Raw genomic sequence first — 27,599 nt, 5'->3', positions numbered from 1 at the left:
CTTCAAGTCAAAGTGAAGAAATTCAATGACGACTGAGAGCGTGTTAAGACTCTTGTCGATCTTATCAGGCCACATGCGTCGCAAATGTCCCCCAGTAGGTGTAATCATCTCCGTTTTAGTGCTTATTCTTCCTCGCGGCTTCACACAGTTGGTTCAATTTAGCAGAGCCTTTGAAAACTATTTCCCTGACAATAGATCAGGTTGGACCACATTTCGTCATGTTCATGGTCTACAGCACACTCTTCCGCTGATCGGGCTTGGTAAATATGGGGAGAATGGAGCGACAGAATGGTCTCATTGTGTCTAAAGGGCTTGAGCGGTGGTGGCCTGGGCCTGGATAATGTGTTCCTTTGCTTACCATTGCTGTTAAACAGAAACATGTGAGGCTTGCACCATTGTTAATAAGCTGTAGCTCGAGCCGAATACCCCAGTGGCCAGATGTTGTGGACACATGTCAAACAAACCCCCTCACTCTATCTTGGAACAGAAAAAAAGACAGTCCAATCTGTTACAGCGTCATGTTGTGAAAGGCAGAGGCCCAATTAGACTTGATGAATTGTTGCAAGGCGCTGGTAAGGAACGGTTGCCAATCACCACATGTGTTCGGTCACTTACTGACGTTGTCCGAGTGTCAACTTACAATGTGATGATTGTCGAATCGGTCTGTGATACGTAAAGACAGCGTTCCATCTGGAATCTTGATTCCAGGGCTCAGATATAAAAGAAAAAGCCTCATGCCAACTCAAATATCTATCCAGACTGGCTATTAAATCCATCCTGAATGAATTCCATTGAAGTAGTTCAGATGGCAGCCCTGGTATACTAATCTGTTGGGATATCTGTGAGCGAGGTAGTGCATGCTTCGAACCGCGTATCTATCCTCTTGGCTTTCTCCGTTGGCTTGTCCAACCTGTAAACGAGAGAATGGATGAACAGAACGATAGCTTAGATGGACTAGTTGTCCTGATCCCTCTCTTTCTCCTCGTCCTAGTAAGTGGGCTGCCTGTGGTCGGGAAGCGGGCCTCTAAGCCTGTCATTTCCTCTCAGTCTCTGTGGTTGAGATGCCACCACTAACGAACTGATTCACTGCTTTATTAAAGACTTTTGTGCTTGTGGGCCAGTTTACACAAATGTCCTTTTATTCTTACCATAGCCCTGATGTTACTTATGTCAGCTCTTACTGGCAGAGCCTCAGCGTCGCTGTCCTCGTAGAGTGGTTAACATTACACTACAGCCCTTTTAACAGATTCTGTGTAGTTTAGTGTATCAATCTATAGATAAATATAGCCTCGTTTGGGATCAAACCCACAACCTTCTATGGTTAGCGCTGTGCTCTAATCAACTGAGCCAACCAGCCCACTAGACTAGAGAACGACGAGATTCTCATTAGAGCAATAGAGGGATCACACCTATCCCGTCAGTCCAGCCACACCATAGAATCATGTTGGATTAAAAAAAAATCCCTGCCTTTACCTTCAGCTTAAAACCAGGCATTCGGTGTGATCAACCATGTCCTGACGTCACCACCCCGCTGGGCACACACGGGTTGGATCAACATTGTTTCCACGTCATTTCAATGAAATGACGTTGAGCCGACATGGAATAGGCGTTGAATTGACAGATGTGCCCAGTGGGACAGCTCTGAAGGTACTTCTGCAGATGAAGGGGAAGAAAGACATGGTTGTTATAATTCCTGCAATGCACTGCCTTAGCATGTACCATACCCTACAATAACATTTTACTACAGTGCAAGCCACTGCACTGATGTATAGAAGAGAGTAAACCATTTCACTGATCTGTAAAACAGACTACCTAGCTATCATTCCAACTGATGTAGATTACCTTCAAACCACTGCTAGCTTAATATACCCAGGGTTGGAATTTAAAACGTGGATTTAGATTGGTAACTAAAACCACTGGGAATGCAGGAATTCAGCTCACAAACACGTTTTTCATGTCATAGTAATGTTTTTACTTTGGGAGGAGTGTTCCCAAACACGCTGCCCCAATTCCACCCCGGCATGGAATGCGGGATAGACTGCAGTTTCATGTGTGTTTGCTCACCCAGATACAATTTGCAGAAAGACAGGTTATCGCTTTTCATGTCATGGCTTTGTGTTGGTATGAAAGATGTCCAACCAAACTCTGAAATTCATGCTTCCTAATCACCTGTATGTATTGTCCAACAACCCCTCCCCTTCTCTGCTTGATTGACAGCTGAGGCCCTGCCCCCACCTGGAGCAGGATGTCCTGAGTGAGTGTCTGTCTGTGCACCACCTGCAGGGCTCTGCCCCCTCTCAGCACCAGCACCTGCACTGCCCCGCCCCCTCGCAGCAGCATTTGTTCAACGGGAAGGATGGCCGCTCCCCGGGACTGGGCCAGGACATCTTCACAGGTGCACGGAGGTCACTCTACCCCACTAACCCCTCACCCTTAACCGCTAACCCATAACCCCAGACCCTAATGCTCCAGGTAAAAGATGCCTGTAGGATCTAGGATCAGCTCAGCTTTCAGATCTAGGATCATCTTTCTTAATTATTCTAACGCAAAACTGACCTTAGCTCAGCTTCTAGGCCAGGGCAACTTCATCCTACTCCAACCCTTAACCCCCAATTCACCAACTGACACACTGACCTATCTTTAATATTACAGTAAACGTTGACATTTTGACATGATCGACTGGCCAACACTGTCTCAGTGTTAATTTTCCAGAGTGCCTTCAGCTCAATCTCATGCTGAATGTGATACCTGATGCATTAATTAGAACTGATTCGGTTTGGAGAAACAAGTCCTTCATGTTTTACGAGAAACTTTCGCCTCACTTCCCGCTGGTTGAGACCGCTGGTTGAGACCGCTGGTTGAGACCGCTGGTTGAGACCGCTGGTTTAGACCGCTGGTTGAGACCGCTGGTTGAGACCGCTGGTTGAGACCGCTGGTTTAGACCGCTGGTTGAGACCGCTGGTTGAGACCGCTGGTTGAGACCGCTGGTTGAGACCGCTGGTTTAGACCGCTGGTTGAGACCGCTGGTTGAGACCGCTGGTTGAGACCGCTGGTTGAGGGTTATTTAGGACTTGGTGGAAATCAAACTGAGATGTAATAATAAAGAACATCTACAAATGGCTAACATTTGTGACTTGCAGTGAATGCTGAACATGAACATCTCCGATTCACATTCTTTTTGATTCAACTTGGAGATCCCATAGACTATACTACAGTCAAATTGGCTTGCGAAAGAGAGGTTGATGAGCAGGATCAAATATAGGGTTTACTATGGAGGAGAGGAGAGATGCCCTGCAGTGTCCACAGTTTATGGACACATCTGTCATTGTTTGCTCAGTTTGTCCAATCCAGACTCCCCATCTCTCTCTGTTATTGTTATGGGACTATGAAAGCTCAAGTTGTCTTTGATTATTGAATCGATGCTTGAAATACTGGCATCTTTCCTTCTCCTCTCCCTCTGTTTTGAGTGGATGTGTTGCTAGCTCCAATTGTGACAAAATGTGCAAATGGTTTCTAGCCCGCAGGAGCTGTTGTGTTGCTGTGGCCGTATTGGTTGATTAGGAGGCGTTCGAGGACGACGGGTTTGTTAGGGTTTACGCCAGGCGAAATGAAATGGGATCCATCATTGCATGTGTTGAGCTTTGTTCTCTAGCCAACAGAGGGAGGAGAGTCAGCAGGATGGGCAGAGTAGGGAGGCTCTTGAACGTTAACATAGCTGACAATGGGTAGCACTTCTAGTTGCTGTGAATCTTATGTTTCCCCTTGGTTGGTTTTTGGTATCTGTAGGTTTTAGTTTCTAAGGCTAAAGAGATGTTCAGTAGGCTCAATCTTACTCAGGAAGATATCTTTGTTCCTTTTAGGACCTCAGTTAGTGTGTTTAGGAATTAAATTCAACTGCTAGAGCACATTACTGTAGATGACCATAGGTCCATCTAATTATGACAAGTCAGGCTATGCTGCCACCACAAACATCACCCTAACCCTACAGAACCCCCTCCTAACTCACAAAGAACCTTCACAAAACTCACAGAGGAAACTCTCAGAACTGTCACAGATACTTGTCCGAACCGTCACAACCAAATGTTCTCAGGCCCGTCACATAACCCTCTCAGAACCCACATAAAAAGAAAACATTTAGAATCGTCACAGAACACTCCTACAATCATCCCCAAACGCGCTGGGAAACCCTGCACCGCTGATGCTTGCGATGAAATTGAAGCAATCACAGCGATTATTTGTAGAATGTTTGCTGGTCTGGTAGCAGATGTGGGGGCTAAAGGGGAAACCATTTAAGGTCTGTGATTGATGATTTGGGGGTAATGAATCAAGCTTGTAACCATTTCAGAGAACTGTCAGATAGGCCCTGCTTCCACTTGAGCACAGCTGGGGGAACAGTACTGCAGAAACCAGGAGCGCTCCTCTCGTCTCCTCTCTTCTCCGCACCGCCTCATTGCCCTGGACAGTCAACAACGCTACGCTGTCCCCCAGGACACTGGGAAAGACATCACAGACAGGACAGAGTGAGGAGAGGAGAGACGAGAGAACAGATTTACAGTACAGGAGGAGGAGTGAGAAGCAGAGGGGGCTGCTGACTTCAGTGCCTTGACCCTCTTAGGCAATCTGAGAGCCCCTGGACAGAGCTGAGCTCTTTCAACTGGAGCTCTCAGTAGAGCATTCAGCTGTCATTGTGATTTGTCATGAGCCTGAATCACCATCCAACTGAAGTACAGATGTGGAATCTTAATTTGATCACCCTGTTGCAGGATAACTTTCCTGCCATGCAGGAAATGTAAAACTTGTAGTGTTTTGAGGTTTAAAAAGGCTTCTAAAGTTTGTAATTTCCACTTTGAAATTTCAGACTTGATATTCCCTTATGAAAATACACTGTATAAACCGCTGCAAAAAATGTGCGTTAATTATAATCCACATAGTAATTCACATTTCCTGTTGCTGCAGGATTATTTTCCTGCTGTAGGAGACTGGCTCAAATTAAGATCATAGATCTGTAGACTGACTCTTTTCTGATGCTCAGACAGGAAGGTCAGATGCATTTAAACTGCTACAAATACTTAGGGACTGGCACAGGGGCACACATGTACTCTCGCACACACACAGACAGACAGACAGACACACACACACAGACAGACAGACACACACACACACACACACACATACAGAGAGATCCCGAGCCACCGTGGCAGTTCTCTCAACTCCACTCATGTTCAAAATTCCTATAAAGTCTTCTCATCAGAAATCGTAATACTATTGTACGAAATAAATAGTATTGTAACCAGAACAAAACATTTTAAGGACAACCGAGGACAACCCCTGTGACAGCACAAACAATGTACTGTAAATCACAAACAGCACAAAACAACAGAACATTTTAAGCTCTCACTGATTGGATGATCAGTTGTGACAACAAAAGCTCGTTGCCATGAAAAGCTTTTTAATTTGGTCAAAGGGAACATGGCCGAGTGAGGGACTCAAGTTGGCACATTTAGTGAACGAACTTTGTTTTGTTTTTCAGGCCTGTACACTGGCTCCAGCACTCCCCATCACGGTGTCTCAGTGGAGCTCCTCCCCCCAGGACCAGCCCCCACCCCTGGATCAGCCTCCGCCCCTGACCTGCCCCCCAGGCAACCTCGTCTGGACCGGGACCTGAGCAGCCCGCATCATCTGTCCCCTCTGTCCACCATGGAGAGCACACGTGATGGGTGAGTCCCCTATAACATACTACTGTGAAATCATATATGGACATCATACACACATGGAATTGTGGTCACAGGTCACATACGTCAGGAGGTTGGTGGCACCTTAATCGGGGAGAACAGGCTCGTGGTAATGACTGGAGCGGAATATGTGGAAGGGTATCAAATACATCAAACAAATTGTTTCCAGGTGTTTGATGCCATTCCATTTGCTTCGTTCCCGGCATTATTATAAGCCGTTCTCCCCTCAGCAGCCTCCTGTCACATACCTACGGTGATACTGATTTGTTTAACGCATACACTCACACATAAACACAGACAGACACGCACACATACACACGCACACATAAACACAGACAGATACGCACACATACACACGCACGCATGCACACGCACGCATGCGCACGCACACACTTTTTCTCTCTCTCTCTCTCTCTCCCTCTCTCTCTCTCTCTCTCACACACACACATACAGATCATTATAGCATACTGTACACTTCATCAATATTATCATGCTGATCCCAGCGCAGTGTGAGGACACTTGCGAAATAGAAAGTCTGTTATGTGTCATCCAAAATCAATTCCCATTTTAGTGCAAAAACTATATTAGGGCCCACCGTCAAATACATCCTATCACTTTAGCTGTCGTAATCAAAATCAAAACCCATCCCAAATGGCACCCTATTCCCTATGTAGTGCACAACTTTTGACCAGGGCCCATAGGGAGCCCCATAGGGCTCTAGACAAAAGTAGTGCACTAGGGTTCCATTTGGGACGTAGCTTAACCATGACCCTTCGGATACAGCACTCACGGGAAAGGCCATGGTGAGGTCAGAATGATGCGGCCAGTAAGATCCGCTCTATTTCTGGCATTGTGTCCAATGATCCACAGGTCCATTCGAGTCCCAGCTGGGGGTTACAGAGTACTCCCAATGACCTAACGGTTTGGCCCAGGATTTAACAAAGGTTTTAAAGATGAAACTGTCAAAGCAGTGTGGTGATGACTCCTCTTGTGTGTTTGTGTAGAACATTAACACCACTTAACCTTCAGTTCTTTAAACATACTCCATGTTGGTTTAGCTCTGTCTGTGTAAACTGTCGTCACTTTTATTTGACATGTACTGTTCACGCCAATGTGTGTCAACTAGTTCATTCTGAACAAGTGTCGATTGTATTTAGTAGAGGCACAGTTCTAACAAGATTCCCCTTTTCGAAATACATGTTGGCTAGAATTACTATATAGTGGTATAATACTAATACAATACCTATAGTATTTTATTTCGTAGCAGTATGATAAGTGCAGTACCAACTAGGCTCCTCAATGTTTAGCATATAGTGATGCTAACAGAGCGCTAGCTACCGTGTGTTCCATTGAAGAGGCACTAAGTCCTGCTGCAGATTATCAAACACATTTCCCACTCTCTCTCTAGGTTTACTTCAGTTCCTCGGAGAGAGGAGAGAGATCAGGTCCAACTTTTATTTTCTCTCTCTCTCTCTCTCTCTCTCTCTCTCTCTCTCTCTCTACCTCCCTCTCTCTCTCTCTCTCTCTCTCTCTCTCTCCTTCTCTCTCTCTATGTCTCGGTCTCCTTTTCTCTCTCTCTCTCTCTCTCTAGGTCTCAGTCTCTCTCTCTCTCTCTCTCTCTCTCTACCTCCCTCTCTCTCTATCTCTCCTTCTCTCTCTCTATGTCTCGGTCTCTCTCTCTCTCTAGGTCTCAGTCTCTCCTCTCTCTCTCTCTCTCTACCTCCCTCTCTCTCTCTCTATCTCTCCTTCTCTCTCTCTCTATGTCTCGGTCTCCTTCTCTCTCTCTCTCTCTCTCTAGGTCTCAGTCTCTCTCTCTCTCTCTCTACCTCCCTCTCTCTCTCTATCTCTCCTTCTCTCTCTCTCTCTCTCTCTCTAGGTCTCAGTCTCTCCTCTCTCTCTCTCTCTCTCTCTCTACCTCCCTCTCTCTCTCTATCTCTCCTTCTCTCTCTCTATGTCTCGGTCTCCTTCTCTCTCTCTCTCTCTCTAGGTCTCAGTCTCTCTCTCTCTCTCTCTACCTCCCTCTCTCTCTCTATCTCTCCTTCTCTCTCTCTCTCTCTCTCTCTCTCTAGGTCTCAGTCTCTCCTCTCTCTCTCTCTCTCTCTCTCTCTCTCTCTCTCTACCTCCCTCTCTCTCTCACTATCTCTCCTTCTCTCTCTCTCTAGGTCTCGGTCTCCTTCTCTCTCTCTCTGGGGTCTCGGTCTCCTCTCTCTCTCTCTCTCTCTCTCTCTCTCTCTCTCTCTCTCTCTCTCTCTACCCCCTCTCTCTCTATCTCTCCTTCTCTCTCTCTCTCTAGGTCTCGGTCTCCTTCTCTCTCTCTAGGTCTCAGTCTCTCCTCTCTCTCTCTCTCTCTCTCTCTCTCTCTCTCTCTCTCTCTCTCTCTCTACCTCCCTCTCTCTCTCTCTTCTTCTCTCTCTCTCTAGGTCTCGGTCTCCTTCTCTCTCTCTCTCTCTCTCTCTCTAGGTCTCAGTCTCTCCTCTCTCTCTCTCTCTCCCTCTCTCTCTCTACCTCCCTCTCTCTCTCTCTCTCTCTCTCTCCTTCTCTCTCTCTCTAGGTCTCAGTCTCCTCTCTCTCTCTCTCTCTCTAGGTCTCAGTCTCTCCTCTCTCTCTCTCTCTCTCTCTCTCTCTCTCTCTCTTTCTCTCTCTCTCTCTCTCTATGTCTCGGTCTCCTTCTCTCTCTCTCTAGGTCTCAGTCTCTCCTCTCTCTCTCTCTCTCTCTCTCTCTCTCTCTCTCTCTCTCTCTCCCCCTCTCTCTCTCTCTCTCTCTCTCTCTCTCTCAGCATGTTTCCTATTAACGTCTATGATTTCCCCGGAGATCCAGCAGAGCACAGTAACAAAGCCAACGGGTTGTCAGGAGGCACTGTGTGTACTGTACAAAACAACCAGAGGGAGAGAAAGTTAAAAAAACATTTGGAGGCAATGGGGATACAATCAAGCATTGCAAAAAGTGTAACAAAAGAATAGTTTTACATAAGCATGGTGTGTGTGTGTGTGTGTGTGTGTGCGTTTGTGTGTGTGGATGTGCGTGCTTGCGTGCTTGCGTGCAGTGAGATGTCATGTTAGGCCAGGCCCTTTCTGGAAGGTGCTGTGTTTTGTCAAACATTAAAACAGCAGGAATAGAACTCTGTAGAATTACAATGTGGTTTCAGGATTCCTTGGTAAGTAGTACTACATACACACACACAGTTACTGCCACTGGGAGAGAGATGCAAAGTGTGTTGTTAGGATATTGTAACACCAGTTAGACAACACACACTTACAGTTGATATAGGAAGTTTACATCCACTTAGGTTGGAGTCATTAAAACTCGTTTTTCAACCACTGCACAAATTTCTTGTTAACAAATTATAGTTTTGGCAAGTCGGTTAGGACATTAGGACATGTGCATGACAAAAGTAATTTTTCCAACAATTGTTTACAGACAGATTATTTCACATATAATTCAAGGCATCACAATTCCAGTGGGTCAGAAGTTTACATACACTGAGTTGACTGTGCCTTTAAACATCTTGGAAAATTCCAGAAAATGATGGCATGGCTTTATAAGCTTCTGATTGGCTAATTGACATCATTTGAGTCAATTGGAGGTGTACCTGTGGATGTATTTCAAGGCCTACCTTCAAACTCAGTGCCTTTGCTTGACATCATGGGAAAATCTAAAGAAATCAGCCAAGACCTCAGAAAATAATTGTAGACCTCCACAAGTCTGGTTCATCCTTGGGAGCAATTTCCAAATGCCTGAAGGTACCACGTTCATCTGTACAAACAATAGTACGCAAGTATAAACACCATGGGACCACGCAGCCGTCGTACTGCTCAGGAAGGAGACGCGTTCTGTCTCCTAGAGATGAACGTACTTTGGTGCGAAAAGTGCAAGGTAATCCCAGAACAACAGCAAAGGACCTTGTGAAGATGCTGGAGGAAAGAGGTACAAAAGTATCCATATCCAAAGTAAACGAGTCCTATATCGACATAACCTGAAAGGCCGCTCAGCAAGGAAGAAGCCACTGCTCCAAAACCGCCATAAAAAAAACAGACTACGGTTTGCAACTGCACATGGGAACAAAGATCGTACTTTTTGAAGTATGATCTGGTCTGATGAAACAAAAATATAACTGTTTGGCCATAATGACCATCGTTATGTTGGGAGGAAAAAGGGGGATGCTTGCAAGCCGAAGAACACCATCCCAACCGTAGAGCACGGGGGTGGCAGCATCATGTTGTGGGGTGCTTTGCTGCAGGAGGGACTTGTGCACTCCACAAAATAGATGGCATCATGAGGTAGGAAAATTAGGTGGATATATTGAAGCAACATCTCAAGACATGAGTCAGGAAGTTAAAGCTTGGTCGCAAATGGGTCTTCCAAATGGACAATGACCCCAAGCATACTTCCAAAGTTGTGGCAAAATGGCTTAAGGACAACAAAGTCAAGGTATTGGAGTGGCCATCACAAAGTGTGTGCGTGCAAGGAGGCCTACAAACCTGACTCAGTTACACCATCTCTGTCAGGAGGAATGGGCCAAAATTCCCTCAAATTATTGTGGGAAGGTTGTGGAAGGCTACCCGAAACGTTTGACCCAAGTTAAACAATTTAAAGGCAATGCAACCAAATACTAATTGAGTGTATGTAAACTTCTGATCCACTGGGAATGTGATGAAAGAAATAAAAGCTGAAATAAATCATTCTCTCTGCTATTATTCTGACATTTCACATTCTTAAAATAAAGTGGTGATCCTAACTGGCCTAAAACAGGGAATTTTTACTAGGATTAAATGTCAGGAATTGTGAAAAACTGAGTTTAAATGTATTTGTCTAAGGTGTATGTAAACTTCCGACTTCAGCTGTAGGTACACACACACCCACCAACATGATGAGATATTGGAAGTGAGACAGGGGTCTGTTTTTCAGTAAGGTTGATGAGGACCATCTGAAATATACCACTGTGAGTGGATGATGTAAGTGGAGAAATCTTCCTCAGTTTCCATACAAATGAAGATAAAGTGCCTAAGTGATCGTTCTTGTCCACGCCTGTCTCTTTGCCCACCCAAAGCTCCTACTTGTACGTCTGTGATGCGATGACAGCGTTTCATTGCGAGAATTGCAGCAATTTGTGGATTTCATCAAATTTATTAAATTGCGATACCTGACCAAAAATGCATGTACTATACACATACATACAGTAACTGTACAGATTTATCTGCCCATCTGAGAGAGAGAGCTGTGCCAGGACCTACAACAAGCTGGGTATGAAATGCCTACTCACATTTGCCTGAAGATTGAGCATTTGATTTACATGTTTAAAGCCTTGAGTATACAGGCCACTGCCAAAGTCAATAGCCGTGCAGCACTTGTTTTTCCCAAACGGTTTAGCAGGACATTCAACATTTTGACAAAATGATCTAACTAACCTGACTCTAGTGCTGCGGCAGCCTCTGACCTCATAGTTAAATGTGTTTACTCTGGCTCAAATGGGCCATTTAGACAAATTTGACTTTGTAAATATCAGTGTCATTTTTCTGAAGCTGATATTAAAATATGCCAGTTAAAATATGATTTCTGTGATCCGTGGCATGCATATGGAGCTTGGAGCAGGAGCTAGAGACACTCGGGGCTTCTCTCACAGACACGGACATTCTACAGTTGGTGAGGGGCTTGTAAGCGACGATGGGTGGTAAAGGTTGTCATTCAGTGCCTCTTTACCATATGCCGTTCTATAATTACAGGGGCAGGGCAGACAGAATTTTTCCAGTGTATTGATATTAGAGCCCCTCTGCAAATATTAGTTTGACATGGTTTGATACCTTGTGGAGTACATGGAGCTGTGATTGACACAATCTAATTGAATTAGAGTGGCTGCAGAGACGGCATTAAGAGATACGGTTCTGAAGGGAGACAGTCATTCATAGTCAGCGAGTAACTCAATGCCATCAATCCATCCATCCATCCCTCCCTCCATTCATTATCACCCCTAAATCATCTGCACAGAGTATCAATCTCCCAAGTCAAACAAAAACATTCCATCATAGTCATTAATTCAACAGACAGGACGGAGTCATATATACGTTTCTGGACGTGGTAGTAGTAGGACTAGTCGTGGTTTTGAACCGCCTTTGCTAAATGGCTGATTCAAAGAACAATTCAGACAATTCAAAAGTCAAAATTCCTTCACCAGGTATGGCATTTATGTAGTGCTTCAGTGTTTCCTCCTGTGTTTTCAGAGGTTATCTCACTAAAACTAACAGAGCGCTTTTATCGGCCCAGGAAAAGCTCCTTGAGTGCTTCGTCTTGGGCCGTAGGGTTAGCTTAGCTCAGCACGGCCCGTCTCTCACGCGTGGCTTTAGCGCGCTAACCAGAACCAGGCGCGTTCCCACCGTCCCGCGCCAAGCCGCCCATGCCCATCCATCAGAGGGGCTTAATGGTGGGCCGCCGAGGGGGGACGGAAGGGGATCTGATCCGTGGTCCCTAGTGGGACAGGAAGGGCAGGTGAAGGAAGACGAACGAGGAGCAGAGTAACTTTCTTCATGAATCTTCATCCTGAGCATCCATCTCTTTTCCGTCTTTCTTCCCATCTTTCCATCCCCCTCAACCCTGTAGACAGAACCAAGCCTTAGAGGACAGATCCTAGAACGGCGAAGGATTGCGTCACTGCCAATTGTATTTTTTGCTTGTTATAGATTGTATATAACCTGACAGATAGTCCAGTGCTGATAACGTCCATGTCCTCCTTACATACCTGCTTGTGTTGTAGGAATGTGAATCATTTTGACTGGATTGTTTTAGCCCCAGGGTGATGTTACAATGTCCAAGTTGGAATACATAGTCCTGATCCGTTTGCTCTGTCGTAGAAGTTCTTGAAGCCAAGTTTATTGCAGGGCTCAGTCTATGTCTACTGAATCAAATCGTATTCCCGGAATCAAATCAAAGTTTATTTGTCACATGCGCCGAATACAACAGGTGTAGACTTTACAGTGAAATGCTTACTTACAAGCCCTAACCAAAAGTGCAATTTTTAAGTAAAAAATAGGTATTAGGTAAACAATAGATAAGTAAAGGGGGTTACCGGTACAGAGTCAATGTGTGGTTAGTCGGACTAATTGAGGTAGTATGTACATGTAGGTATAGTTAAAGTGACTATGCATAGATGATAAACAGAGAGCAGCAGCGTAAAAGAGGGGTTGGCGGACACACACACACACACACACACGCCCACACACAATGCAAATAGCCCGGATAGCCATTTGATCAGGAGTCTTATGGCTTTGGGGTAAAAGTTGTTCGAGAATCTTTTTGTCCTAGACTTGGCACTCCGGTACCGCTTGCCGTGCGGTAGCAGAGAGAACTGTCTATGACTGGGGTGGCTGGGGTCTTTGACAATTTTTAGGGCCTTCCTCTGACACTGCCTGGTGTAGAGGTCCTGGATGGCAGGCAGCTTAGCCCCAGTGATGTACTAGGCCGTACGCACTACCCTCTGTAGTGCCTTGCGGTCGGAGGCCGAGCAGTTGCCGTACCAGGCAGTGATGCAACCAGTCAGGATGCTCTCGATGTTGCAGCTGTAGAACCTTTTGACGATCTGAGGACCCACGCCAAATCTTTTCAGTCTCCTGAGGGGGAATAGGTTTTGTCGTGCCATCTTCACGACTGTCTTGGTGTTCTTGGAACATTCTAGTTTGTTGGTGATGTGGACACCAAGGAACTTGAAGCTCTCAACCTGCTCCACTACAGCCCTGTTGATGAGAATGGGGGCGTGCTCAGTCCTTCTTTTACTGTAGTCCACAATCATCTCCTTAGTCTTGGTTACATTGAGTGATAGGTTGTTATTCTGCCAACACCCGGCCAGGTCTCTGACCTCCTCCCTATAGGCTGTCTCATCGTTATCAGTGATCAGGCCTACCGCTGTTGTGTCGTCTGCAAACTTAATGATGGTGTTGGAGTCGTGCCTGGCCATGCAGTCGTGGGTGAACAGGGAGTACAGGAGGGGACTGAGCACGCACCCCTGAGTGCCTCCAGTGTTGAGGATCAGCGTGGCCGATGTGTTGCTACCTACCCTCACCACCTAGGGGCGGCAAGTCAGGAAGTCCAGGATCCAGTTGCAGAGGGAGGTGTTTAGTCCCAGGATCCTTAGCTTAGTGATGAGCTTTGAGGGCACTATGGGGTTGAACGCTGAGCTGTAGTCAATGAATAGCATTCTCACGTAGGTGCTCCTTTTGTCCAGGTGGGAAAGGGCAGCGTGGAGTGCAATAGAGATTGCATCATCATGTTCACTTTGACGTATTACCTTAGTCATATTCACTCAGTATTATACATTAGGTTCACTGGGTCATATTCACTAAATCAGGTAAATTGAGTCACAGTCACTGAGCCATAGTCTATCCACTGTACTATTGCCAGTAATCTGAGTCAAAGCTTATCTGGCTGAATGCTCCAAGCAGTGAGGTCCCTCAAACACTTGGCCCTCAGTTCTTTTACACTCACCCCGTCAATCTGAAACGCTCACCCCAACATCTCACCCCAGCCCTCGTCATCCCGCCCCTGATCTCGACCAATAGCCAGTAGCCTATCTGTTAATAGCCTCTATGTCAATCTTTCAGGGGTCAGGGGTTAAACCACTCCTTCACAGCAGAAGAAGGGGTCAGGGACGGCCGGTTGGAAAAAGGCAGTAATGACAGGAGGAGGAGGAGAAGGAGGATGGAGGATTATCAGGGAAGGTGAATACCAGGGGAGAGATTTATACTCGGTGCAGCATATGAAAGATTCCCCTCATTCCTTGAGCCTGAGCGTGCGGCAGCTGGCAGTGATTAGCTTATGATTCACTTTAGCTGCACATAGAGGCTGCTTGTAAAAATATGAACAGTATAACTGTTTCCTGAGTTTGTGCTGACAGCAGCTCCCGGGGGAGCGCCGCTCTCCGCAGAAACACATGGCCGCGGCACTGGGCCCGTGCCAATGGACGGATTAGCCACGCTCGCCGCTAGCAAGCGTTCTAATGCTCTAATGCTAACGCTAGGCAGGGAGAAGACGTTGGTTCGACACTGCGCTGGTTCAAATGGTTCCGTGTGTGTTCAGTGGAGAGGCGTGTGGCTCTCTAAGCTCAAGAGGCAGGAGAGCGACAGAGAGGGTTTGCTTTAGGATATGTGGTAGCATAAGAGGAGGCGCATGAGTCCGTGGTTAGTGCATGGTGAGGTTTCAAATAGAAAGGTCTGTGTGGACACAGCCTAAATACCTATCTCTAACACATCTTTCTTTTATTAGACATAGCCTTATTTATTCACGTATGTATCCTTTATTTAACCAGGTGATGCCCATTGAGATAAGAATCTATTTTTCAAGGGAGCCCTGGCTGTGCCTGAAACATAATCTGTTCCTGTGGGGTGTAGAAAGGCTGTGCCAGGTGGTAGCACTGGGTGGTACTGACCTAGCTCTCTCACACAGTTAGAGCTATGTCATCCTGGCCTTAGAGGTGAGCAGTCATCTGAGGGCTCCGCTGCCTTCGGCAACTCTCTGTCATCACATTCACAGAGCCCGTACTGCAAACCATATGCATCCATCCACGACACATAGTAACACAGCAACAGTTTATGTGTTGGCATTCTTGAAACGCAACTGGAAAAGGGTACTAAGTGGCTGTTGAATATTTGTGAGGAGATTGGGCCTCTTTATGGAGATTTGTATCTTACTGGTCTGGATATCTGTTTTGTTAAAAGTTAGGCGTTGGGAGCAGATCAGAAATGTGATATTTGTTTCTGCAAATGGACTAAGTACAATTATTTTTCTAATAAATCTTCAAGAAATAGGCATGATTTTTTGGGGGGGGGTTGAAATGCACTCAGAAGACATCTTACATGTATCACCCAGATCTCCTTTAATACTGACAAGGGCCTACTGTGTTTTCCATATGTACAGTTGATATCGGAGGTTTACATACACTTAGGTTGGAGTCATTAAAACTTGTTTTTCAACCACTCCACAAATTTATTGTTAACATACTATAGTTTTGGCAAGACGGTTAGGACATCTACTTTGTGCATGACACAAGTAATTTTTCCAACAATTGTTTACAGACAGATTATTTCACTTATAATTCACTTTATCACAATTCCAGTGGGTCAGAAGTTTACATACACTAAGTTGACTGTGCCTTTAAACATCTTGGAAAATTCCAGAAAATGATGTCATGGCTTTAGAAGCTTCTGATAGGCTAATTGACATCATTTGAGTCAATTGGAGGTGTACCTGTGGATGTATTTCAAGGCCTACCTTCAAACTCAGTGCCTCTGCTTGACATCATGGGACAATCAAAAGAAATCAGCCAAGACCTCAGAAAAAAAATTGTAGACCTCCACAAGTCTGGTTCATCCTTGGGAGCAATTTCCAAACACCTGAAGGTACCACGTTCATCTGTACAAACAATAGTACGCAAGTATAAACACCATGGGACCACGCAGCCGTCATACCGCTCAGGAAGGAGACCTTTTCTGTCTCCTAGAGATGAACGTACTTTGTGCGAAAAGTGCAAATGAATCCCACATCAGCAAAGGACCTTGTGAAGATGCTGGAGGAAACAGGTACAAAGTATCTTTATCCACTGTAAAACGAGTCCTATATCGACATAACCTGAAAGGCCACTCAGCATGGAAGGAGCCACTGCTCCAAAACCGCCATAAAAAAGCCAGACTACAGTTTGCAACTGCACAATGGGGACAAAGATTGTACTTTTTGGAGAAATGTCCTCTGGTCTGATGAAACAAAACAGAACTGTTTGGCCATAATGACCATCGTTATGTTTGGAGGAAAAAGGGGGAGCCTTGCAAGCCGAAGAACACCATCCCAACCGTGAAGCACGGGGGTGGCAGCATCATGTGGTGGGGGTGCTTTGCTGCAGGAGGGGCTGGTGCACTTCACAAAATAGATGGCATCATGAGGGAGGACAATTATGTGGATATATTGAAGCAACATCTCAAGACATCAGTCAGGAAGTTAAAGCTTGGTCGCAAATGGATCTTCCAAATGGACAATGACCCCAAGCATACTTCCAAAGTTGTGGCAAAATGGCTTAAGGACAACAAAGTCAAGGTATTGGATTGGCCATCACAAAGCTCTGACCTCAATCCCATAGAAAATGTGTGGGCAGAACTGAAAAAGAGTGTGCGAGCAAGGAGGCCTACAAACCTGACTCAGTTACACCAGCTCTGTTGGGTGAATTTTGGCCCATTCCTCCTAACTTATTGTGGGAAGTTTGTGGAAGGCTACCCAAAACGTTTGACCCAAGTTAAACAATTTAAAGGCAATGCTACCAAATACTAATTGAGTGTATGTAAACTTCTGACCCACTGGGAATGTGATGAAAGAAATAAAAGCTGAAATAAATCATTCTCTCTACTATTATTCTGACATTTCACATTCTTAAAATAAAGTGGTGATCCTAACTGACCTAAGACAGGGAATTTTTACTAGGGTTAAGTGTCAGGAATTGTGAAAATGTAGTTGGCTAAGGTGTATGTAAATGTCCGACTTCAACTGTATTTTGTAGAATGCTAGAAAAAATGATCTGCCATGTCCTGTTGTTGGAAATGTAAATGACTGGACACAACAAGAAGAGGTTAGATGAAGAAGGGGAGAGAGTGCAGCTTTCTGAATAGGTAGAAGAACTGAATGGATGACATCCAATTGATGCTTTCTGTGACAGTATTTATGTAAGGTTCCTGGGACAGTATTTATGAAAGAGCGTGTGGTATCCTTTTGACAATCTGCTCTCATAACGCTTGAATGCAATAGAAGTTCACCAAAAACCCACTGTGTTCCATGACTTCTTTCACGTTGATTGCAGGTTTTTCCAACGTTCTAACAGCGTAACCATGTTTCGAATTCAAATGGTTGGAACAAGTTCCCATCTGTTAGTTATAACTCTATTTTAAAAAGCAATTCATCCCCTTGTTGTTGTTTTCCTTCCTCTGTGAAATGCGGTGCACTCAACGCAAAGTGTGACCCTTTGAAGTGTGAACTGAAGAACATGGGAAATACACTCCACAGATCTTTCGGGTATTTGGCACAGTCCCGTCTAGTTGGAGCTATTCTGCTTAACGTTTCTTAACTATTTTCTTGCACACATCTGTGTCTAATACCACCACGGACAAAGCTTTATTTACTTCATCACAATCCAGAAAGCCTATGAGGAAGCATTGGTCGTTGCTTGCCCGCCCCGAGCCGTTCTGTCACAAACATGTCATGCTCATATGCCATCTCTAAAATATTGGTGAAAGTAAACACGAATAGGCTTTCTCCTCCCAGGCCACAAGGCAAGGAGTTAAAGGAAACGGGGAGCTTGGTTTCAGTCGAATGCACGCTCTCGTGTTTGTTGACTTTAGATCGTAACATGTGATAGGTGGAGGAAGTTTCCATTTACTGACTACAGTACATACAGTACAACATGTGTTCTTCAGAGGGGTGTTCAGGACTCTTTAACTGCCCCAGTGTGTCGGTTAGATCATGTGTTGCTGAGTACGTAGCACTTTGATAAAGCGAGACGTTTGATTCAGAGAATCATATGTAACCACAGTTGTTAGAGTGTACACAGGAAATCAATGTCTTGGTGCACTTGAGCATCTGATTATGCACAAATATTTGGAAATTAGACAATGAATTCTGTCTCTCACTCTCGCTCTCGCTCTCCTGCAGGGTGTCGGGTCCTCTCCTCTCCCCAGGGATGAAGGGTACAGGCACTTCTCCTCCCCTGGAGAAGCAGCAGCAGCAGCAGCAGCAACAGCACATCCACCCCCACCACAAGCCCTACTCTCATTACCACCACCAGGCTGCCAGTGACGGTAAGATCAGCCCTGACCAGACTCAATACAACCCAACTGGACTATTTAGTGGGCTGGAAGCCTCAGAGCATTGGTTAAAGATTAAAATTTGTTTTACGCTACCGACTCAACTTTCTGTCATGTAGAATAGATCATGCAAGCAGTTCTATGCAATACATTTCTAACGGCACCTTTTAAAACATTCCATTCCATGGAATAGGCCTCACACTTTACCACCATATAAACATGAAAGGACACAAGCAGAGGAAGCAGTGTCGTAGAATTGGGACGCGGCCCGTAGGTCTGTTAGAGCGTTTAGCGTTGCGCAGAGAGAGAGAAGATTGCTGTCAGAGAGACAGAGCAGGCGAAACCACAGGCGGAAGCCTCCTCTGCTCTGAATTAGCCAACAAAACGCTGCCTTCTGTAGTCAGCTGTCTCTCTCTCTCAGAGCTCCACCAAGCCTGCTCTAGTTAGCTGTCACTCCAGACCCGCTCCCTAATGCTTTAAACACAGCTTTCCCTGTTAAAGATCTATGCATGGACGTCTCTCAAACCACGCTGTGGTCGGGGAGTTGCGTAAAGCGCTCCAGAAATGGGCTGCTTTCACATTATCATTACTTGAGTAGAAAAAGAGAAGGGGACAATTGACAAATGCTACCACTGAGGAACTGGAAGGGTTAGCGCGCTAACACAAATGTAGCGTTATAATAACTGGAAGCCACACAGTATATGGAATCACTTTGCAAACATAATAATCACTCCTTAACATACCGTATTGTATGGTCACAAGGAATGCCCCTTTCATACACTTTTATTTCCTTTTCTCCCCCCCCTCTTTACCTCACTCTTACTGACAGTTGTGGCTGCTTTGCGTGATGTATTGTTGTCTCTACCTTCTTGCCCTTTGTGCTGTTGTCTGTGCCCAATAATGTTTGTACGCTGTTTTGTGCTGCTGCCATGTTGTGCTGCTGCCATGTTGTGCTGCTAACATGTTGTCATGTTGTGTTGCTACCGTTGCTGTGTTTTCATGTGTTGCTGCCATGCTATGTTGTTGTCTTAGGTGTCTCTTTATGTAGTGTTGTGTTGTCTCTCTTGTCCTGATGTGTGATTTGTCCTATTTTTTTATTTCATTTATTTTTATTTTTAATCCCCCGGCCCCGCAGGAGGCCTTTTGCCTTTTGGTAGGCCGTCATTGTAAATAAGAATTTGTTCTAAACTGACTTGCCTGACTTGCCTAAATAAAGGTTAAATAAATAAATCAAATGAATAAATAGAAATAGATTGACTAAAACATGACTAAAACAGGTATTCCCATTCAAGTCTTTGGGTCTAGCAGCCATATTTAGTGTATCCATGAGTGTTCCAGTTAAATTGCCATGGGGTGAAGGGCTTTTCCCAGTCTAATAATTCTATTTCAATTCTTCACTCTCTCCTTCCTTCTCGCCGTAGATTACCAAGGCAGCTTTCAGAGCTGCTTCCATTTTGGAGACTCCTACAGAATGGAGCAGTCTGTGAGTGGTGTTCACTTACCGGCGGACTCACATGGCTACACTTCCCACCAACACAACGGCTTCCACATGTCCAGCACCAGCGGTGGCTCTGCGGCAGGTGAGACTCTAGGATATATCACCTCTACTTCCTCCTTTTCATCCTCCTCCTCTGACATTTCACGTGCTTCCCTGTCATTATTCTCCATCTCACCCGTTTTATGCAATGTAGTGTTTATTCTGTCTTTTCGCCTACTTCTTCACTTCCTAAACAAGAAGTATCTTGTATGGGCCTGTGTGATAAAGCAATTTAGGACTTTTTAAAGACAGAATTTTTTTGATATCTTGATGTCGGTTAGGTCAACCACATGCACACACACACACACACCTAAGCGTAGCATCAAAGCTTGTATCTAAGGAGTCATGACTTCTCCTCCCTCAGGCTTCAGCTTGGCCCAGGACCTCCAGGGGCCAGGGGGGTGCCAGTTCTCCTCCAGCCCAGAGGAGAGCATCTTCTTCCAGGTGAACAGCTTCGACCGCAGCCTGAGCCAGATGTCCTCTGTCTACACAGAGACATAGGGCAGCATCCGGTCCTCTATGTACCGCTATACTGGCCTCTCATGGAATATGCATTTCAATAGTCTGAAGTGGTAGCCTTTCCTTGGTCTCCGTTCGAGTTCGTACTGATCTAGAGGAACAAGCTGAGTGAAAGCAAGCCAATCGGAAGCTTCCAGACCTCTGTGTTGCTTTTTTTTGTTAGATCAGGGTGGACAAGGGGAGGGAAGGGGGACAAGGAAAGGCAATTTTAGAGTATTGAGATAGACTCTAGTATAATAAGTTATTCCATGGTTCCGCTGGTCAATGGCCATTCTTTGTAGCTTTTTCTACTGCTCTGAAAGAACTCAGTCGTGACTCTGTAGTACGACAGAGCTCCCGACAGCCCTGCCCGAACAGATACCACATGGACTCAGACGCATCCAAATGGACACATTTCAAACGGAGACATGACCTACTCCAGAACTCCCTCCTCTTTCTCTCTCCTTCTCTTTCTCTACATCATTCAATCTACTAAGAACTGAAATGTAGACAAATATATATCATTTTGCCGTGTTGTTTTTAACAGTGGGGGAAAAATGTATTCTTTGCATTGCTTTATTTGTTTTTTTGTGTTTGTTTATTTGTTTGAACTGTCAGGAGGGTTTGGTGGATGGTCATTCGTGAAATATTCTGGAACACAGTCAAATCTACTCTGTCATGTGTATAAATGTACAGTTTGTTTAAAGCGATCTTCTGAATGTTTGTTATTCCCAAGTTTAAGAAATAAATACTATTACAATAATACAAACTTACGGTGGTATGCACATCATTTAAAATTACATTACATTAAAGTCATTTAGCAGACGCTCTTATCCAGAGCGACTTACAAATTGGTGCATTCACCTTATGATATCCAGTGGAACAACCACTTTACAATAGTGCATCTAAATCTTTTAGGGGGGGGGGGGGGGGGTTAGAAGGATTACTTTATCCTATCCTAGGTATTCCTTAAAGAGGTGGGGTTTCAGGTGTCTCCGGAAGGTGGTGGTTGACATCCGTGGAACTATCGCAGGTGTAGGGTAATGCCATGTCATAGTAAAAGAAGACCATTTTAATTATGGGAGCGTTCAAATAAAACAGTGTTGAAGTATTCTTCTCATTTCCTGATGATCCTCACTTAGTGTTATTACATGGTTGTAGCACAAAGTACATGATCCTTGCCTAATTACAAGTTTCAAATAACTAAAGCACAATATATCTGCTGTAATTTAAAATGTATGTGCCCAAGATATAACCAGCAGCACTACATAAAGTAGTGTATACATATGGGAATTTCCAAGTGGCAGACAAATTAGAAAGCGGCAAACAGTTCCTACTACAGTTTGACACGCTGGTAAGTGACGCACCAACCATAGACAGACTCTGCCCTCTTGTGGGCATTCTCAAATGCTGCAAGCAGGCGTACAAACCAAAACGTTTCACGCTGACAATCTGAAAAGTAATGCCGTTGTATTGAGACAACCTGAAAAATGTCTCCTCTGACTCTATATTGAAGTTGTAGAGTGCATACGTGACAAACAAAAATACACATGTCAGTCTCTTTCCTTTCAATGAATGACAAAGATGTTTTCATTGGTTCACAGCCAGTCAAAGGTCATCAACAACGCACTGGGCACACACTGGTTGAATCGACGTCGTTTCCACGCAATTTAAATGAAATTACGTTGAACCAATGTGGAGTAGACGTTGAACTGACGTCTGCCCAGTGGGAAGTAGAGACCATAGCGAACATTGTAGAATGCTTCACAAAAATAACCTATCTCCAGATACTGTATTGAAAATGTTTACGTTTGACAGTGAATTTAATTCAGGTCCAGCAAGACACAGTGAGTGCATGATTGTCCATATCCTTTATGTCTTCTTACTCTTCCTGTTGAGGTAGCTCTGATAGTAGAAGTTGCTGAAGAGAGCAATGAGACTGACACAGTAGGCAAACACCACAGCATTCATGGAGTCTGGGAAGTCACACTCAGTGAAGAGGTTGTAGCCAGTGTGAGTGGTCAACAGGACAAACTGGAGCTGAAACACCAGGTCGGCAGAACATTGGTTCGGGTTCAGAAAGTTTTCAGATACCTTATACACTATATCCATTCATAGACGTAACATGATCTGTTTTGTACCAATACCCTAAGCTCCCAAATAATCTTATCCACAGACTCAAAGGGCCAGTTTCCTGGACACAGATTAAGCCTAGTCCTGGATTAAAAAGCATGCTCAAAGAAGTTTCTCCATTGAAGTAGCTTTTTCATCCACGATTAGGCTTAATCTAGGTTCAGGATACGAGGCCCAAGTGCAAGCCTACCCACTTTATGTTCATGCCCCACTAGATGAATACCGAGCTGAAGCTAAAGCCACTAACCAGCTGCAGCGAGGTCAGATAGCGCTTCCACCATAAGTACTTCTGCGTGTGAGGCCCCAGGGCAGCCAGTCCGTAGTAAGAGTACATCACGATGTGCACAAAGGTATTGAGCAGGCCGATGAAGAACGCTATGAGGAGACAGAGGAACGCAAAACATCTCAGCCATCTGCTGCACGACCTCTACGTCATGACAGGTTTGGACAATTTGTTATAGGATACCCTTGTGATACTATTATGAATATTCTCCCAGGTAATGAGAAGTTGCCAACCCGGGAGTGGATAACAAAATGTTATAAGATGGTAATGAAGCAGGTATTGAGCAAATCTATGACATTAACAAGTATGGCCCAGAGTTTTTCCTGGTCAGGACATGTGATCAGGAAAAACTCCTGAGGCTGCGGTCCAAACACTTAAAAAGACACACCCTATCCCCTCAGCCCTCAAATGAAGCGGACACTTCTGATGAAGTATCATGACGTCTGACGAGTGTACACTTGCGGGGCGAGGGAGGAAGGAATGATTTTTAAATGGAACACACTCGGCCGGAAATTCGTCCCTTGTTCACCCCGCGATGATTGTGTTTTCAGCCACCGATAGTTTGGGGGTGCTTTATATGCGCTACAGTTAATTATGAGTGCTTGTCTACTTATATTAAATATATCATTATTAATATACGCTACTGTATGATAGCTAGCAAATTAATTAACTAACATTAGCCTGCCTAGCTGGAACTTATGAAGGAAAATGTTTTATTTCTACAATTTCCAAAAGCTAACCAAACAAAAACATATTTACTTTTTACGAGACGCAATTTCTAACTTATTTGCATTCGTTTTTACTTACACTTGTATGTTGACTTCTCCATTGATGTTGTTTTTAAGTTTTCGCTGACTTTTCTTAGCGGATGTACAATCGTAGCGAATTGAATTATAGGGAGTTTCAGGCCCCGGAGTGAACATAATTGTACACCCGCAAAGACAACTAAAAACGAGGGCTGAGGGGCTTATGTTGCAAACTTCCCATGCTTGGCTAATCATTTGGACCGCCCTCCAAGATGGCGACGGGGATTCCCACAAGGGCATAAGGTGAGGGTAAGTGGACGAGGGTGTATCTTTTAAATGTTTGGACCGCAGCCCTAGTCTTTGTCATGCTAGACTTACATTGGCCACCAGCCAGATACTTGACCCCTGCCCACCAGTTGAAGATCATGGTGCCATGGTGATAGACATGCAGGAAAGTCAGCTGACTGTTCTTCTTCCTCAGGATGAAGAACACCTGCCAATTAAGAATTTGAAATGGGTTTAGAATGGGCTTCTAGTGTTTCTCTTGACTCTGATGCTAATCCTGGCCTGGGATATATTCGTTAGCGCAAACTGTAAGAAAAGGTTTTGGAACGGAAAACAAATGTTTATTAAGTAGTCGCTCCCCATTTCAGTACTTTTTCCTCCGTTTGGTGCCTAGTGAATACGACCCTGATTTTCAATGTGCTTTACCGTGTCAGCCAATTCTATGACCTTGGAGAAGAAAAACCACCAGCATACTTTGGCCATCTGGTGAAGAAAGAGAGTTAGGCCAGTTAGGTCAACTATATCAGGGGTCCAACGGTGGTTGTACAATAGGGAGTTTTCAGATGCACTCTCACCCTCATCGCCAGTGGACTAGTGCTGTAATCCACAGGTTGACACAGGTAACTGTAGTTAGACAGCAAGGACGTGACCAAGAACTGCAACATCAAAACACTTATAAGTCAGGTGAAACATGTCATTATAAAGCATAATGAGTCCCAGTTCTGTGGCTGCCACAACACACACACACACTTTGATGGGAGTAGGAATAGCACACCTCATGGAACATGTAGACAGACAGGCAGACCATGGCGAAGTTGTAGACAATGAGTACAGCCTTGAGATCAACTGGTTCCCTGCGTTTCATCAGCTTGGGCCCAGCCCAGACCACACCGAGATAGAGGAGGAATATAAAGGCCACTGGCATGGGGGAGTAGACCAGTAGCCATGGGTCTGTCCTTTTATCTGAAACACATCACTGTAGTACTAATACATACAACAGAGTCATATTCACTAGGCACCAAACAGAAGAAAGCGGACTGAAACAGGAAGGGGCTACCTGAACTTGTCCGATAAGAGCCACTCATTTTCACTTTCTGTTGCAAGATGTTTGGCTACGGTTTGAAACGGAGTGCACTAATGAATACAACCCTGGAGATGGATTGATTATATTTGTAGTAGCCTATATTCTGATATCTGTTGACTGTGTGAGGGAGGCTAGTGATGCATGTTCTACAGTGTGTGTATCAATTGCAACTAGATAATCCAATTTTCATGTCAGTCCTGTGATGTACTGTGTTCTTGGCCACAAAGCAGCCATTATGTAAGAATTGGCTGCATTGCAAGCTGTGATACACATCCACCATTTCATTCACTACCCCTTCACACTATAACAGCACAATGTGACAACACCTTAGGCTTTATTTTCTCCTGATAAACAGGCTGAAAGAAATTAGTGCACTTTTAATTCAAATACAGTGTATAACAGTAGCCTATCATAAAGACTGTACACAAATTCTGCAAATACCTCCATTCTCTAAAATCCACTGGCGCATGGACTGAACGCTTTGCCATGTTGAAGCCATTTGACACTGTTGGAACAGAACGTTGGTCATTGATAATTAACGACGGAGTTCACTCTTTGCACAATCAAGTTGTGAGACAGACCACACAACGACCAAAGTGTAGGATTTACACTTTCCCATTTCCCATTCTATATATCTTGGTCAGTCTGATACAATTCACTGAATCACCAAACAATTGGTCAATTTCTTGCACATTAGAGAGGCGCAGTATAACCTCGATGCATCTGACAAACATTCAGCGGACTTTAAACATTGTGTTAGTACGGAAGTAATCACATTGTTAGCGTACATTTTATTAGGCTTCTTTGCGTTTCACGCGCGCCATAAATTCATATAGTTATAAACGTCCATATTTGTGAAGATATTTATGTTAAGCTTTTCGCACGAATAAATAAAATAGAGAGCTGTGCTACGTGAACGAACTGCACTTACCCGACTAAAGCGTTGGACTGGTGACAGCGCAAGCTCCACACAGCATTTTGATTGGACATTGCGACAGCAGCGCATATAGGCAGGTATCGCAAAGTTCTTCAAGAATATGGAATTCGCAGTCGTTATTGACCATTTGAGCTTGCGTTCAGCAAGACGAAACCGAAAGGCTGCCATAATATTTATGGAGGCTACATAAAAAAAATAAACCACATCATGTTTTGTTTCAATTATTTCATTGTGCTCAAGATGGAGATGGTGGTATGCTAGATAGCAACAACAACAAAGAAGACATACTGTATCTTCAAATTTTAGTCTGTCTACATGTCTTTAGTCTCCTCAATGCATGTTTATCTTTGATTATATCATATGACAGAGGTAAAACGCACCAAAGCATATTTTATGCAACGTATTGGAGGCCACTGTTGCAGTGTATTATGGAAGGATGAAATAGTATGAATGAATTCATCAAAATAAAGTTAATGAAAATATGTAAATCATTATGTATAAAATGGATAATGCCCCCGAAGCCGGTGTTTGACGGCCCGAGACAAACAACACCAGGGTCAAAATCATTAAAAGTGTTATTTTTTTGTCCTCAAGATAAATCATTCAAAATTGTATATAAAATAATATACACTGGATCAAATTTAAAAAGGATCCTTATGTGTGTATGCCTTCATGATAATAGAAGCATAGTGGCATAGACTTCAAAGTAAATTTGATACATTTTAAACTATTTTATTTCAGTGGAAGGAGGCAATTTTTCTATCTCCTAAGTGCTGCTCAAACAACTTCAACGAGAATAATTAGGAATAAATGTATACATAAAAAAATATATATTTCCTAATTTTCTTAATTAAATGTTATCCTATGTATAGTCTTTATGTAAAATGCTGCACTTTTAATAAGAATATTGACTATTTTCTGTATGTCCTCAAAGTCGTTGTCCACCCTGTTACATTGTGATTACTGGCACTTTAAGAAAATATATATTTTCTACAATGACATCACAAACAGGAAATTATGTCATTTCCTTGGCAGGAGTTTAAACAATTGTGGTGAACCTGTTGAGTATCTAGATTTCATACTATTAAATTTTCATCATTATATGTTGGTGATGTGATGTGGGAAAGCATAACCGTCATTGAAAATAAGAATTTGTTCTTAACTAGTTAAATAAAGGTAAAATAAAAAATAAATAAAAAATAACACGTCCACCCTGTTAAGCAAATTTACAAAAGACGTTAATCGAATTTCATAATATATTTGTCAAACAATGCAAATTCCTTTTCAAGTGGCAATCATTATACTCGCTTCATCACAATCACTTGGAGCATAGTTGCTAATTTTAGCTCAAAATGTCCACCCTGTTATCCATGTACACGTAACAGAGTGGACATGCACTCAACAGGGTGGACAAATGGATATCTTGCAGTAATGGGTTGCAAAATATGTTTTTCTTCATAAATTGTATCACATAATTACAGTGTATATATAGCATGTATAGTATTTTAAGAATAAATAAATATCAATTGAATCAAGTCGTTC

General features: G+C 44.0%; 2 protein-coding genes across 6 annotated transcripts in view; one reads left to right on the top strand and one right to left on the bottom strand.

Moving 5' to 3' along the window:
- The window catches only part of LOC115158003 (zinc finger protein GLIS1), a 122,778-nt gene extending 101,420 nt beyond the window's left edge, over positions 1–21,358 (top strand). For all 3 annotated transcript variants that reach the window (XM_029706444.1, XM_029706443.1, XM_029706445.1), the window contains 5 exons: positions 2,218–2,395; positions 5,531–5,717; positions 18,403–18,548; positions 19,976–20,134; positions 20,456–21,358. In XM_029706444.1, the coding sequence (XP_029562304.1) occupies positions 2,218–2,395; positions 5,531–5,717; positions 18,403–18,548; positions 19,976–20,134; positions 20,456–20,592 (807 nt within the window). In that variant the 3' untranslated portion in view covers positions 20,593–21,358. The remainder of the gene's footprint in view (positions 1–2,217; positions 2,396–5,530; positions 5,718–18,402; positions 18,549–19,975; positions 20,135–20,455) is intronic.
- Positions 21,359–21,640: 282 nt separating this feature from the next.
- Positions 21,641–26,122, bottom strand: LOC115158004 (elongation of very long chain fatty acids protein 4). Of its 3 annotated transcripts, none has more exons than XM_029706446.1 (8): positions 26,052–26,116; positions 25,562–25,625; positions 24,812–24,999; positions 24,612–24,692; positions 24,463–24,519; positions 24,130–24,244; positions 22,970–23,097; positions 21,641–22,629 (listed from the first exon to the last, which is right to left on the bottom strand). In XM_029706446.1, the coding sequence occupies exons 2-8, from the start codon at positions 25,617–25,619 to the stop codon at positions 22,462–22,464; spliced, it is 795 nt and encodes a 264-aa protein (XP_029562306.1). In that variant the 5' UTR covers positions 25,620–25,625; positions 26,052–26,116; the 3' UTR covers positions 21,641–22,461. The 3 variants fall into 3 exon arrangements, with proteins under 3 accessions (XP_029562306.1, XP_029562308.1, XP_029562307.1); XM_029706448.1 differs by lacking the exon at positions 26,052–26,116 and adding an exon at positions 25,909–26,026; XM_029706447.1 differs by lacking the exons at positions 24,463–24,519; positions 24,612–24,692 and having other exon boundaries at positions 26,052–26,122.
- Between the last annotated feature and the right edge of the window lie 1,477 nt (positions 26,123–27,599).

This window comes from Salmo trutta, chromosome 22 (assembly GCF_901001165.1).
Source record: "Salmo trutta chromosome 22, fSalTru1.1, whole genome shotgun sequence".
Taxonomy (NCBI): Eukaryota; Metazoa; Chordata; class Actinopteri; order Salmoniformes; family Salmonidae; genus Salmo; species Salmo trutta.
This window is presented reverse-complemented; position numbering and strand designations above follow the sequence as displayed.